This window comes from Tinamus guttatus, unplaced genomic scaffold (assembly GCF_059628265.1).
Source record: "Tinamus guttatus ecotype Peru unplaced genomic scaffold, ASM5962826v1 Tinamus_guttatus_pri_ptg000249l, whole genome shotgun sequence".
NCBI lineage: Eukaryota > Metazoa > Chordata > Aves > Tinamiformes > Tinamidae > Tinamus > Tinamus guttatus.
The window spans coordinates 1,876,075-1,890,578 of NW_028288783.1; the positions used below are offsets into that span (position 1 = coordinate 1,876,075).

The 14,504-nt window shown below is 42.3% G+C and overlaps 1 protein-coding gene across 5 annotated transcripts in view; it reads left to right on the top strand.

Moving 5' to 3' along the window:
• ZNF521 (zinc finger protein 521) overlaps nt 1–14,504 on the top strand; it is a 228,823-nt gene that overhangs the window by 186,279 nt on the left and 28,040 nt on the right. For all 5 annotated transcript variants that reach the window (XM_088526660.1, XM_088526657.1, XM_088526661.1 and 2 more), the window contains 2 exons: nt 11,450–11,581; nt 14,273–14,388. In XM_088526660.1, the coding sequence (XP_088382786.1) occupies nt 11,450–11,581; nt 14,273–14,388 (248 nt within the window). The remainder of the gene's footprint in view (nt 1–11,449; nt 11,582–14,272; nt 14,389–14,504) is intronic.

Below are 14,504 nucleotides of genomic sequence, written 5' to 3' on the forward strand. Positions count from 1 at the left end.
GTGAACTGCAATGGCTCATAGGCACAACCGAGTGGAGATGATGCCTCAACTTCAGCATTTCGCTGTCTCAAAAAGGGATTTTGTTCCAAGAGATGGGACTGCTGTGCCGGGTGGATGTCCTCCCAAGCCGGCCCCGTGGCTGCAGGCCGCGCCGCGGAGCTGAGGCGCGTGGGGAGGCCCAGAGCACCAGCCAAGCACAAAGGAGACGGAGGGGGGTGGATTTGGCGCCTGCCCAAACCGCCGAGGGGAGGAAGGGGGGTGGCCGGGCTCAGCCTGGGAGAAGGCCAGGCGAGAGCCCCTATCTCCGAGTGCCTCCTCCGCGCGGCTGCCAGGCGCGGTGTCAGTCCTGCCCCACTCCTCCAGCTGCCGCCGCTGCCTTTTTGCCCTCCCTCTTCTTGTTTAAATGAACTAGCGCACACGCAGGCAGGCATAGGCGCCCCGTGAAAACTCAGTGGGCCTTCTTGAGAATATCTCGGCCAACAAATGTAGTCTTGTAAGTTATTTATTAGAGTATGTCTCAGTAAAAGGATAATGCTATATAGTGGTCAGCCAACTCTCTCTTGCTGTTACAGTCATGTTTTTCGTATCACGTTTCAGATTTCCTTGGAGTCTTACAAGTGTTTTTTGGTTTTCCAGTGATGTTAATCACCTCGTAGTCAGTTAATGCCACACTACATTTTTTTCAGTTCTGTAAGTTTTATCTAGAGAGGATATACCCTGAGCTGAAAGCCTATACATTTATTTTTCTCGTTAACAGTGTTGTATCTTTTTCTTTTGGTAATATGGTTTGATGCCTTATAGTTGTAACCTGCTGTTCTTTTTAATTGCTTATTGTTATTAATTATATAGTAGTAACATTGTTGGCTGCTTGAGCCAGTTGGCTGCAAAAACGCATTTATTATTATTGCCATTGGAGCTGCACTAAATTACCCAAGATCTGTCTGGAGATAAATGCTTTTCCACATTCCTTCAGTGAAATTTGAATGAGAGTTAAATCAAGACTTTCCTTTTGCCTGTTGCCCTTTCATGCCCTTATCCTTTTTCTGTTTATTCCCTCTTTTTCTCCATCAACTTTCCTTTTCAATCTGCCCCATCTTTTTTCTTTGTTATCAATTGCTACCATGGTCAGTTCACCTTCCCCAGGCAACCCCCCTGTAAAAAGTCTTTCCTTCCTTGCATATTCCCATCTTTGTCAATGATGCATCTCCTCCTTTCAGCCAACTCTTCCTTGTTTCTTCTCCTCCACTGTTTTTCTCATTTTTCCTTATTACTTCAGGCTCATATCTGTTTCATCCTGCCACCTGGAAGCTCACTGGAAAGGGGAGATACTTTAGACACCACTTCTAAATAGCCAGAATAGTAGAAAATGATGCCTTAGCATTACCAAGGATTTAGATGTGGTGAGGACTTGATATATGCATATATGCGTATGTATATGGCACTCTGAGTGCTTTTTTTTAAATATCCTTACTGAGTATAACAAATAGGGGAAAATTAACTAACGGGCCTTGGTTATTCTCTTATACACAAAGTGAAGAACTTTCAGTATAGAAATTCCAGCAGCTGTTTGTTCAGCTCAGTGTGAAGTCTTGGTACAAGCAGAGAAAGTGGGAAGGAGAGTGGAGTAGGTTTAGAATAAAGTCTGGTCCTTTTCTGATATGGGAGCCCAAAGCTGCTTGCTTCCTTTGTAGCAGGATCAAACAGACAGGTAGGGAATGGTTAGTACAAATTAAAACTGAGCTTTCTCGTGCTTTCCTAAATAAAACAATAAAATAAGTCAGACTTGAGCAACATAAATAGTATGTCATATTAAATGGAGCTCTGTCTTTTTAATACCTTCCCGTTCAAGGAGATCTCCGCACACGTGCAAAGCCATTTGGTTGGGTGAAAAGAATCTAATTAAATGCCCAGTTATCAACACAGATCTGCGTGTCTTAACAGCCTGCACCATTTCTTCCTCTCTGATTTTTCTGAGGGCCGAATAGAGGGGGAAGGGATGAGAGGGAGGATAAGGGAAAAGAAAGCAGGGAAGAGTTTAAGAGCTGCATAAATTTCTCGGTGATTCCTGCTCATTTCAAAGCATCTTCTACTTATATAAGAGAGCACCAAATAACCTGTGACTCCTATCACAGCATTCAGATTTGAATAGCATATATGTATCAATAGTATCTTACAAATTAGAAGATACGAGGAAGCACTGTTATTTCTTCTAGCAACTCAAAATATCCAATCATACATAAAAATCAAAAGCCCTGTTCTAGTCTACACTGCTGTGCTCTACTCTTTTATTTCCTTCATTTTCTTTCTTTCTTTTTTTTTTTTTTCCTCTTTTTTTAAGAGGAAGTGAATAATTCTTTGTAGACTGGATAAACAGCATTTCTGCGTTTAGAGACTTTATCTTCCAGACATCTAGTGGCATCATGCCAAAAATAAAGAAGGCAGCCCTGACCCTTTCTGTATACTCAGAACAAAAGAAATACCTGATGAGAGTTGTGTACAAAACATAATTTCTACCACTGGTCCGCTGTGGTGTAGAATTAATATTGACTGTCTCCATGCAAAAGGACATTTTCCCAGTAGCCCTAACTTTAGAATAGGTTGCATTTAGTTTATGTTTCATGCAATAGTATTTTAGCTTTATCAATTTACATTTTCTTTGTGCAACTCTGAAAGGTTGTACCTGTACTTTTACCAGTACCAGAATAGTAGATATTTAATATCAAGCAAGAAAGAACACTACCTCTCCAATCATAAAGCAGGAACAAAAAAAAAAAAAAAAAAAAAAAAGAAAAGAAAAAAGAAAAAAAAAAGAAAAGAAATCGCACCTTACACATTGAGGAAAAAAAAATAAATTGAATGGACAATGCTAAAAGGCAAAAGCTTTTTACTTATATTTCACTGTTCTTAATTCTTCGCAATATGAGCATGACACTTTTATTAGCTTTTTCCCCTTACAATTTGATTAAATTGTTAATAACTGCTCAGGCAATCTGAGTAAACTCAGAGCAATTCAGATTGTAATTTTACTCTGCTAGAGAAGGTTTGGTCCAAGACTCTTTTCTTCTCGGAAAGAAACAGGCTCTTGGCTCAGGGAAGAGAACAAAGAAAAGTTCAATTATAATCTCAATTCTGTCACTGCATTTGTAACAATGGGCAGATGAAGCAGGGCCTGATTACAGTTACATTTAATAAGGGAGGTTTCATTCTCCGTATGGGGTAGAAAGCAGCTCTGGGGTTTGTTTTCTTTATCTGTAATATGGAGCTAATAATCCCTGCCTCAGCATGCAGGATAGGGACTGGGGTCTTAACCTTGCTCGCTTGGGCAGCGTTTCGTCCGGTGGAAAGTCTAGACGAGAGGCCAGGAATAGAGGAGACCGGCTCCCCTGAGTCGGTTATGCAGCACTTGAAGGACCAGTCTCCAAGTTTTTAATCAGTGCTCATTAAGTGCCTTTTGAAAAGGTAAATGTTGAGCTGGATCATCCAGCTACAAATAACTCATATCACTGAGCTTATTCCTACTGGTTTACATTTCTTTTTATATCCCATGGTAAAGTTGTTTCCAAAATAAGCTCTACCACATGGGATTTTGTTGCAATGATACAGTGTAACCTTGTAACGTGTATAGCTGCCTGATCCAACACAGACTTTTTTTTTTTCCTGTGCAAATTTTAATACCTTTTCCTGGTGCAGTTACAGACAAGGAGTAGCAAATTATGCATGTCCCATCAATCGGTGCATAGCCCTGTTGCTGGGTTCTTGAACTCTCCCCTGGTAGCCAGTTGCCCAGAAAATGCTTTTCTTTGATGGAGAGGGCATTTGCTGCATTTAAATCATTCTTACTTGAGCTGAAAACATGACAGTTATTAAGAAATAGATGCTGCCAGTTGCAGAAGGAGCCCTTTCATTTTCATCTGGCCTCACCATAGCCAGACAATCCGCGGGTTTAACAGAACATACAAGGCACATGTGGGAAGAAGAGTTCGCTTACAAGCCGCCAAAGTGAGTGCAACCAAGCAAAAAAGCGAACAGTTGGTGAAGTGAAATGCATCCCCTGCTTCAGACAGAAATACGGTGGAATGAAAGATGCAGTAGACTGGCTTCCCCTTAAGCAGATCTAATTTCAAAATCTGGCCCTGGAGAGATGAACTTTTGCTTTAATTGAGGAGGTGGATCCCAGCTCTCGTCACTCCATCAATCAGCACCCTTTCCTGTAGCTTCAGCAGAGAGTCGGAAAGCCTCTGCTGTTTACTCCTTACAGGCAGGACTTACTCTGCTTCCCACCTTCCTGGAGCGCAGGTGGCCGGGCCCCAGCAGCGCCAGGCACATCCTCTTCCCACAAATGCTGGCACAGTTTCAGCAGCCTGGATTTGCAGACACAGAGTCCTAACCTGGTCTCAACTTCCCCTTTGGGAAGTTTAAATTATTGGTGACTCAAGGGTTTAGGATTGCTCCTTGCATCTTGCCCACCTACTTCTTCAAACATATCCTTGCCTAAAAATCACTTTTAACTGAAGAAAAGCAGGAGAGATTACACAGGTCACAGCCTGACATGTCGAGCTTCTCAGCTGCAGTCTGTAGCTAAAGTCTTTCCTCTAGTTAGAAGCCGGGTAGCGGGTAAATACGGAGCGCTATACAGGCCTGTGTGCACTCGCAATAGTGCTCGTGGTGCGAGCGTGGACTCCGCGATAATAAAGAGGAGCCGGGGAGGAAGCCGTTTCCTCCCCCTACCCTGCCAGGCAAAGGCTGGGCAAGCACACTGTGATCTGCCCCAAATCCTGATGGAGAAATGTAGCTGTCCTCCTGCCTTTCCATCCCACCCACAGCCCTGTCCCAACAAGCTGGAGCTGCTTTCCCAGACTTATTTTTTACAGTAACTGGTTCTTTTCACAACTGTAAGTTCCAGCAATACCATTTTTCCTTCAGCAAGCGCCAGCTGTATTCTTTGCCAGTGTCAATGTCTTTATCACTCTGTTTCTGTCCTTTTTATGTCAACGTCCAAAAGGCAGGTGAGGCTTAGCAGGTGAGGAGGCTTGTCACTCACTCACTTGCCAAACAGGGCCCAGAGAATGAATTTCAAGAAAGAATGAGGTTGTTTCTGCTGACATGAGGAACCTGGTGGGTGTTGGTGTAGATCTCAGCAGAACTGAAAAGATAGCGATGCAGCACTGTGAACTAAGGGGAATGGGTGGCCATGTACCCTGTGAATTCCAGTTGTACGGGACGTTATGCCCATCCTGAGGGTTCAGTGTAAGTTAGAGTAGCTGAGGGGTTCGCTGTTATCCATGGCATTCCTTCCATATTCCCCGAATCTCTGATTTATACATGTGTGCCGCAAAAAGTAGCTCAGAGAAGAGTAGAAGCAAAGTGAACAAGGAAAAAATGGTTTAGGGGCATGGTTCGCCTGTAAAAAATAAAATAAAAAATGGAGCACAGGAGCTGTGGAGTACCTTTGGAGCACATTTTAGAGCAGGAAAAATACAGGGACTGCAAGGCATTTGATTCCTGTGTTGCATGTTGGGGGCAGAGTTGAGTTTACTCTTTGCAGATGCTTTTAAGCATGGACCCAGTCTCATGATGATTTACCAGGAGGCCATCATCATCTCTGGACCTTTGCCTATAGATTTATTCAGAGTAAAAGGCAGAAGGACCCTTCTGGACAATCTCGAGGGCGAATAAGAGAAAGAGTTACTTATAAACTGTTACAAATTGCTGCTCAGTAGTGGCTGTAGTGTTGATCAGACAATATAAGAGGGCCCCCAGTGGTTACCGACTTAACAGCTGCATGTAAGTCAGCCAGTGAACATTTGCTTGTGGCTGCTCTAGATTTGTTTTTATTGAAGAGCAAGAAGCATAAACTTGGGACAAACAATCCAGAGGCTGCTTAAAGGGTTTCATTTGTTTGAAGAGTATATTGAAAAGTCAGGGTCTTCTGTAGAATGAACAATCCGCGTTGGAGTTGGTATCATAAATTGGGCCCATCCAAAGCCATGCTGGAAGTTGGGAGGGCAGGAGCGGGGCGTCTCAGCTGCTCTACGATATCTCATTAACACGGGCTGGACAGTCAGTGTAAGACAGAGGACCCCCAAATTTCGGTGTGTGCTTGGCAGGAAGGCTGATTTCGTTCGCTTTTAAAGCAGACTGTCAAGATAGCTGCTCTGGTGATGGAGCTGCACCCCAGTTGCAATCTACCTGTCGCCATTGAAAGATCTAATGTTTGTGGAGATATTAAATATATATGTGAATATTACATCTGTTTATTTAAAACTGATTCATGTTTAGCTATCCCCACTCCGAGTAATGATTACAAACAGAAAGCAATTTACATATGCAGAACTTCTGCCTGCATCAAAGCAATTTATCTACCTGCAGTGGGTACGACCATCCTCATCCACGTCACTGGGTCTTAACCATGTCCAAACTCGTATCCTAGCTGTGCAGGAGCAACAGTGAGCAGCCGTTCTGTGCTGCACAGTAGGTACTTTGTTCTCACTCTCCTAATGGAGTTGCTGGATCCATAATGTGAAGGACGTGCTGACTTGTTTTATGATGTACCACATAAGGGAATGCAGCACATAGTTTTCTGTTAGATCTGGGAAAGTGCAGGGTTTATATTAAAGGTTCATTTCTTTTTCATCATTCAGCTAACTCATTTGCACTGTAATGCAGTTTCCTATTCCTCCTCCTGATAGTTACTCCTTTTATACCTATTTTGCAAGCCATATTCTTAGTCTAATCCATACAGCAGTTGTCTAGAATTCCATAGCATTGCTTATTTCTTACCTATAACTCTTAATAAAAAATAGGGCTGTGCCAACCTATTATATCCTTAATAGAATATTCTAATGGTTATTAAATCAATTGAGTCTGAATCTCACTTTAATAAATGAGTCAGACAGTATTTTCCAATTACTGTCAGCCGCCACCTTTCCAAAGAGCAGATTATTTTGATTGAATTTTTTAAAGCTGTTCAGCACTATTTTTTCTTTTTTTTTTCTTTCTTTCTTTTTTTTTTCTCCTCTGAGTAACAGCAAAGAGCTGCTCTACTGCAGGGAAGAAGTAGTGCATCTCACACTCCATTCCATTTCAGATTTATCACAAATGGAAACTGAAAATGTGACATTTTACCGGTCCTTTATTTATTAATGATATCATACTTTGCACTTTCATAGCACCTTATCAAATTGTTTGCTAAACCTTAAGAGCTAGGCTGGGGCCAGTGTGTAAACAGAGCCTTCTGCATCCTCTTGCCACATCTGGCACCTCTGCAAGAGCTGCCACAGCCTGGTTCTTTCGTACCGGGGGGAGGTGAAACGCTGGCCGCGCTTTTCGCTTCTCGATGGAGAGGCAGGCAGAGGGACCGCTGCACCCCTCGTCCTCCCGCGGGGCAGCGTGGCCCAGCAAGCAGGCAGTTGTTTGCCTGCACGTGCATCTTACACGATTTCACCGGCAGCAGTTAGTCTTGGACCCTTCTCCAGCACCTCTGTCCCAGTCACATTAAAAGTCTTGCTAATTATGTCAGCCTATTTAAATAGAAGTTGTAAATTAACACCTCAACTTTAGAGATGGGTTATCTGAGAAACTGTCATGCCCAAGGTGATGCAGTAAGTCAGTGGCAGGGTTTGGAACCAACCCCAGCCTTCCTGGCTCTTGAGCCAGTGCTGTAACCTTACTGTCTCCCTTCCTTACATTTAAATTTTGCTGGTATCACATTCCTGCATTCAAGGCCTGGAAACTCGCCCTTTGTTCCAAAGATGTAGTGCTGAGCAGGTGATGTGCAAAAAAAGGGTGAAAACAAGGTGGGGGTAGGAGTTTATAACTCCCTCAACAACAGAACTTAAGGAAAAAAATGTGATTAGTTATACAAATGTAGTCAGATTTTAAATGCAGTCTTTAGAACTGTGAGACTAGAAACATTTTATTTTAAAGAAAAAGCTTGGAGATTCTGCACAAATTGATGTCTCTTGCCTGGGGAGGTTTCCTACCTGCCCCAGGCGAGTGGGTGAGGGGATTTTTCAAACCCTCCTTCATAAGCCTTTAGGAAAATCGGATTTGCAGCATACAGTAATCAAAGTGGTTTTGATGTTCGTGACCAGGAGATCACCTCAGATCTGAGTAATATTGGAAGCACAACAGGGTCACATTTAATGGGGTTCAATTCTTCTTGAACAACTACAAATACTGTGTAGCTAAATTTAGATTTGCTTCAACATCAGGATTATATGCCTTTCTTCCTGCTTTTTTCTTCATTAGCTAAGGTAATGTAAAGAAAAAGAAAAAAAACTTTTCTGTTTGAATTCCTCTCTAGCTCAATTTAAACCTTTTTTCAAATTATTTTTAAGAAGCCTTCCTCCTTCTGAATGTCTCAAGAAATCCCCCTGCAAAGTTCCCATGCTCAGGAATGATTCGCATGGTTCATTTGCAGTTTGCCAATGGTAACTCTGTCATTTGAGACTTGGCATTGATTATCGTCACCTTGACAGGTGAAAGATCCTGAGATGGAGCTCCCTTTGTCCTAATTGCTTTGAATGGCTGCATCAGATAAACAGGCTGATGAAGGAACCTCACCCCACAGGCTTTCCAGCCATAATTATGCTTTGTAGGAATTTGCACTTTCTTCAGCACTACTTTGTAATGATCATGTCAAGAATCTGGATATAGAAGAAATGATCTGATCGGGTGTGCCATTCCTCATATGTGATTTACAAATTTGGGGAAGAACAGGCATCTTGTACTACCTGTTGAGTCTCCCTGCTGTCTGCAGTACGCTCCGTTCTTCAGCTTCACCCACGGATGTAGGTTGCTTGTTTGGAGAGTACATTGCACAGGCTACTTTGCAGAATATCACCACCTCTCTTATATATACAGATACTTTCGTCTTGTTTCCCTTCATGGTGCAGAAGAGAGCTGTGATTGACTGCTGTCTGTAGTAGCACAAGCAGAGCACATTGGGAGGGTTGTCAGTGATGGCGGAAAATGCAAAATCCTGAGCAATTCTTGAGAATCCATTAAAACTGTCCCTGCTAAGGAAATAGGCAGTGAGTATTTGGCAAATGTTTTCTAATTTATCTCGAGAGAGTTACGAAAGATGTCACGTAGCTCAGGCATCGCCCTATATATTTGCCCCAAGAGTCTTTTGCACAGGATATGTTTAAGGAAAAATGCTCAACTCCTGGTGTGGCTGGTCGGGTGAAACGTACATCTGCAAGCTATGATCATCCGCCTCAATCCCTTGTGTCCCTAGAGAGGTGGTGGTGGCAAAAGAGCCAAGATTGACCTGAGCCCCTTTCTAAGCTTGTGCTGAAGGTGGTCCTCAGTGGACCCAGCTAAAAATTACCTGGACACAGGGTCTGGGAGTCAAAAGCGGCTGGTAACAGAAACCGGCTCCCCAGTGGCAATAGTCTGTGGGCACAGGATCGCCCAGACCACTGACCTGTTCTCAGCTGACTCCCGAAGCAGACCTGCCATTTCACACCCTTGCGGTCGCTCTTCGGCGTAAGGAGTCACACAGGATAATTGAGCACTGCTGTGATAAAGGACCATGCAGAGGACAAAAGGAATTCTGCAGTTCACCGTATACACACACCCAAAACTCTGGCGTGTTTGTCTATACCCAGGGCACCATTCTGTTGCATTAAGATTGACAGGAAGGCAGCAAAGTAAGAGGAACACACATATGGCCCTTCCGCAGGGCCAAAATAGGGTCCAAAATTTTTCTCAAAGAAGTCACCTACTGAAAAACACCATTTTACCATAACAGGAAATGAAAGTGTCATAGATGTGAACATTATGAGAGCTGGCTGCCTAATGGAGAGAGAGCTCCTGAGTTAGTTAGGGCGAATCGTCAAGGCATAAAATTTTGCAATCATCAGGTGTGTTTTTACCTGTTTACTCTGCAAGAAAAACCCCCGATCTTGTGTAATTCATATGATTTGGTTGGTTTTCTTCTACATCTTGTCTTCTCATTACAGTGAATGTTCAAACCTGGTAGAAAAGTGTATGACTGTAATTTTCAGTAGCCCCACGTACAGACTGGGTAGCACCGGGTCTGTGCTCTCTAAAGCCTACAAATTCCCACCCTTTGCTAAAGATGCCGTAACTTTCATGAAGGCTAAATTTAGCTTTCAGACTAATGAGAAGTGAAAGCTCAGGGCTACCGTTGAGATTTTTTCAATTCTGATACGCTATTAAGGATCATTTTGAGAGGAACGTGTGACCCCATTCAGTTATACACGCATCTTGTCATGTTTTCTTTAAATTGGTTGGGAGAATTTTTTTTTGCGTAGAAGGCAAAACGTCGTCTCTGCTCCGCGTGCGCTTCCCCCCGCCACGTACAGCGATTGCCAACTGCAAACGTTAGTCATTATGGTTACTAATCACTGCAGGCAGCACCCCGCTAAGCAGGAGGGAGACAGCTTGATATTTAGGTATTTGGGGTGGGCAGGGCGCGCGCCTAAATTGCTCCCTTTCACCTCAGAAATGCTGCAAGGGGGAGAGCGGGCGGCCAAGCGTCTCGTTCCTGTGTGATTTTTAATAATCAAATACAGTATTTACCTGCGAGATCAATGCTACTTGTGTAGCACACCAGTGACATACAGAAGGACCTTTTCTAAGCTGTGCTGTGGGAATTGAGGCCTCTGCAGCAGGGCTGGAAGCCACATCTTACCTAGCAACTGTTTCTAAGTAGGACAGCCGAGGACTGCCCTCGTGGTGGAGCGGCTGGATCCTGCGGCACCCTCCGGAAGGGCCCCGGGCGCGAGGCAGGGCCCGCCGAGGACAATGGCAGGAAACGGGGAGCCGGCAACAGGGAATAGGAAGGGTTTTAAAGCCCATGACACTGACGGGAATGCTGCGTCCGGAAACACGCAGGGCCTGTTTTGAGCTCTTAGGAGGAAAGCTGGAAATAAAGGGAAAAAATCAAGGACTGTCAGAAAGGGAGTTGGGAAATCCCGCGGCTTGTTTCTGCCCTTGGCTGTGAGATGGGAAGCTTGGGTGAGGGCGTTAGGTGAGGGTGGGAGATACCCTGCTGGCCACTGTCGCCTAGAGTGGCAAAAACACATGAGCTCACAGCTCTTACCTTTGAGAACTGGGATGATGTGTGACCCATGTTAAATTCCTCATGCTCTGCTTTGAAAATGTGCTCATCTGTGATGGTGGGGTTCTACCAAGAGATTAGTCCTCGCCCCACTCATCTTCTGATGAAGTAACACTTTCCTACTAAAGTCTCATACTCCACATTCCTCTTCAACTGTAATTGTATGTGGAAGATCTGAGCTTTGTATGTTCTGAAACATAACAGATAAAAGAGCACTTCAACAGCCATAGATGCTGAGGGATATCCAGTTTCCTGAGTGCAGAAAAGCAAAGCATCTGATTGATTCATAGGTCATGTTGGACTTGTCCTTTGGTAACAACCATGGCGATTTCACATTTCTTTTTATTTCTCCCTCAGATGAAGGACTGAACCATGAATGCAAACTCTGCAATCAGACTTTCGACTCTCCTGCCAAACTTCAGTGCCATCTGATAGAGCACAGCTTTGAAGGCATGGGGGGCACCTTCAAATGTCCAGTGTGCTTTACAGGTAGGAGGCAGTCTCTGTGCTTCCCACATTTCCCTACCCTCCCTGTGCACCCTTCCCACTTATAATTGTGTTGCATGATGGCTTTTGGTCAGTTTTAGGAGTGAGCATTAGGTTTGTGCTCATTAACAATATTGATTAGAAACCATTTAGAAAGCTGATCTTCTTGGAAGGTCAAGCATGCATCTATAAGAACTGCATTTCAAGCTCCTCTATCAGAAGTATGACTTTTTTATGATTGTGGAAACAATAGTTTCCTTCCATACCTTCAAAGGTATCACGTTCATCACCTTCATGTCCCAAGCTTGCCAAGGTTAAAACTGCCCACAAATTTGTGCTTTGAAGTTACAGATATTTCATCTAAAACAACATAACTTAGAGCCGAACTTGGCCTCGAGGGCAGGGGCTGCTCAATGCAGCCCGTGCTACACAACATTCTCCTCTGAACAACTAAGAAAGCCCATTCACATGTGTTTGTTGGCTTGTGGTGAGAAGAAACACCCTTGTAATGTGCCTTAGAAAGCAATCATGCTGCCTTGCCACAAGTCAAGTTCTGCTCTCCCCTGACACAAGTCCAAGTGTGGAATAATCCTCCCCAAGTCAGTGGTGTTATTCAGTAGTAAAACCCAAGTGAGAAAATAACTTGACCCAGTAGGGCTAAGCACTGCAATGTTTGGGCCATAATGAGGAACAGAAGAATGCTGTTGTTGGAAATGAAAACACATTAAAAGAATGCCTACAGAGCTGTTGTGTGTTTTTTTAAGGACTTCTTAGTAGAATGTTTCATAAAATGATAACCTAAAACACAAGCGTTAATATGTAGGTTACATGAACAATTTTGCTTTACAAGATCAAAATAAAAGATAATCACAAACATGACAAAACACACTTTGGGCATTCTCACGTCAATGGCATGCTAATTCTGGAAGCCATTCAAGGTTTCTGCTCTCCATTAATGGGAGTGAAGGATTTTCATTGATAGGCAAATAGACCCTTTAATACTTTCTTTCTGCTCCTCTCTGTTTGGCAGCTCCACTCCCAATAAAACCTAAGTACACTCTTCTGTAGAGTATTAAAGTTAAATTTTTTGTCTCTCAGATACAGTAGTTGGTGATGATTATTACCTCGCTGTGTTCAGGTTTCACACACTTCTGTGAATTATAAAATTAAAAAAATGCATAGTTCATCTTAACTGCACAGATACTTATAGTAATGGCTGAGTGCGGATAGCACCGCTGTAAACAGCTTGCCTGTTAGGTGTCTGTATTCAGTAATTCTTTCCTTTAAACAATTCTTTGTCTTTAGTTTTGTTACTGATTCTACTGTTGTTTTCCTCTTGCCTTTATGTTTGCGTACATTATAAAGGGTTTTTCTTATTGTCTCATATCATGGGTCTTGGAGTTCCAAGTTTGGGTCATTTGTAAATGCAAAATAAAAAACATGCGTCTGGAAAGTACCCACTGACGATTCTGCATGTGAGTGAGATCCCTGATGGAAGTAATCTTCCAGTGTTTGAAGCACCAGCTTTGTAAAACGTGTTAAGGAGTATGGAGATAGGTCGATTCCAATCTATGTGAAACACTTTTTGCTTTTTGCTGATGGGGTAAATAGACACTGAGCATTAATCATAAACAATGGTGTTTTATTAGCAATATGCCATTAAATTATATTAGTGTGTCATACTAGAATATTAACTAGAAGTAAAAATCACCAATATAAGTTTTACATGGAAAATGGAATTTGAGCAGCTTTTTTTTTTCCAGCTAATGAGAAATGTGATTAAAATGTATGACTCAGAAGAACAATATTCTGATATTTTTTGTTGCCTTGCAATTAGAATAATTTTAATGATTAGGAGTGGAGTCAAAGTCAAATGCCAGCATCTTTAATAAATCCTTTCCCTGCCTATACAGATTAATATTGTAGATGCAAACTTTTTTAGGTCACAGTGCACCAGGCATCCATCAGAAGTCAGTGCTGCCAACCCAAACACTGCCTCTGGCATATACAATTTAATTATTAATAGTATGTCTCCTAGGTAAACTGTTACACAGTCTTAGGGCCTTGTTTTGTAGTCATTAAAATTGAACATGTTTATATTATTGAAACCCTTGCATTCAGTGTGTAGGCAGAGTTGATCTTAAAAGTATCCAAAGAGAATTTACCTGCAGTTCTGTTTCACATTTATAGACATTGCCCCAGTGTAGCTGTGGGATATAATTTTTAGTATTAATACATTTAAATACAGAGCTGTTTGTTAGCTTTAACTTGAAGCAAAGAGAGTAAACAGGGCTCTGGCAACTATGTTTTCAAACCTGTTGGTTGCTAGGAAGTAAGTTTTGTGTGTGTTCAGTCAAGGTGCAGTAAGTACAGAGAAATAATTTTGAAGACAAAAGGATATTTTTAAATCTTTAAATTTAAATTCCATTCGTTGCTCTGTTAGGGTTTTTTTGATTTTTTTTAAATCAGAAATCTATTTCAATTCATTTAAAATGAAAAAGGATCCCACTTTGTAATTAAATAGTGTTGGCTGGTATCTATTATAGCAACAGTGTAATGTGAAGTAAGAGTGTGCCAGCTTAATTTTACCTCTTGGAATTGCTGAGTGTTAATGGGAAATTGTTTAAAAAAAAATAAAACTCTTTGCTTGTAATATGAAATAATGAAAAGCTCACTGTTTATCTAATATTTCAGTGTTTGTCCAAGCAAACAAGTTGCAGCAGCATATTTTCTCAGCCCATGGACAAGAGGACAAGATCTATGACTGCACACAGTGTCCACAGAAGTTCTTCTTCCAAACAGAACTGCAGGTACCATACTTACTACATGGGAGATATAATAATATTATGTATTTGATAGCTGAGTTCAGAGCTTTGTGTGCCACAAGCTACTCTTATGCTTGCTCATGCATCATGACAGAGATAGG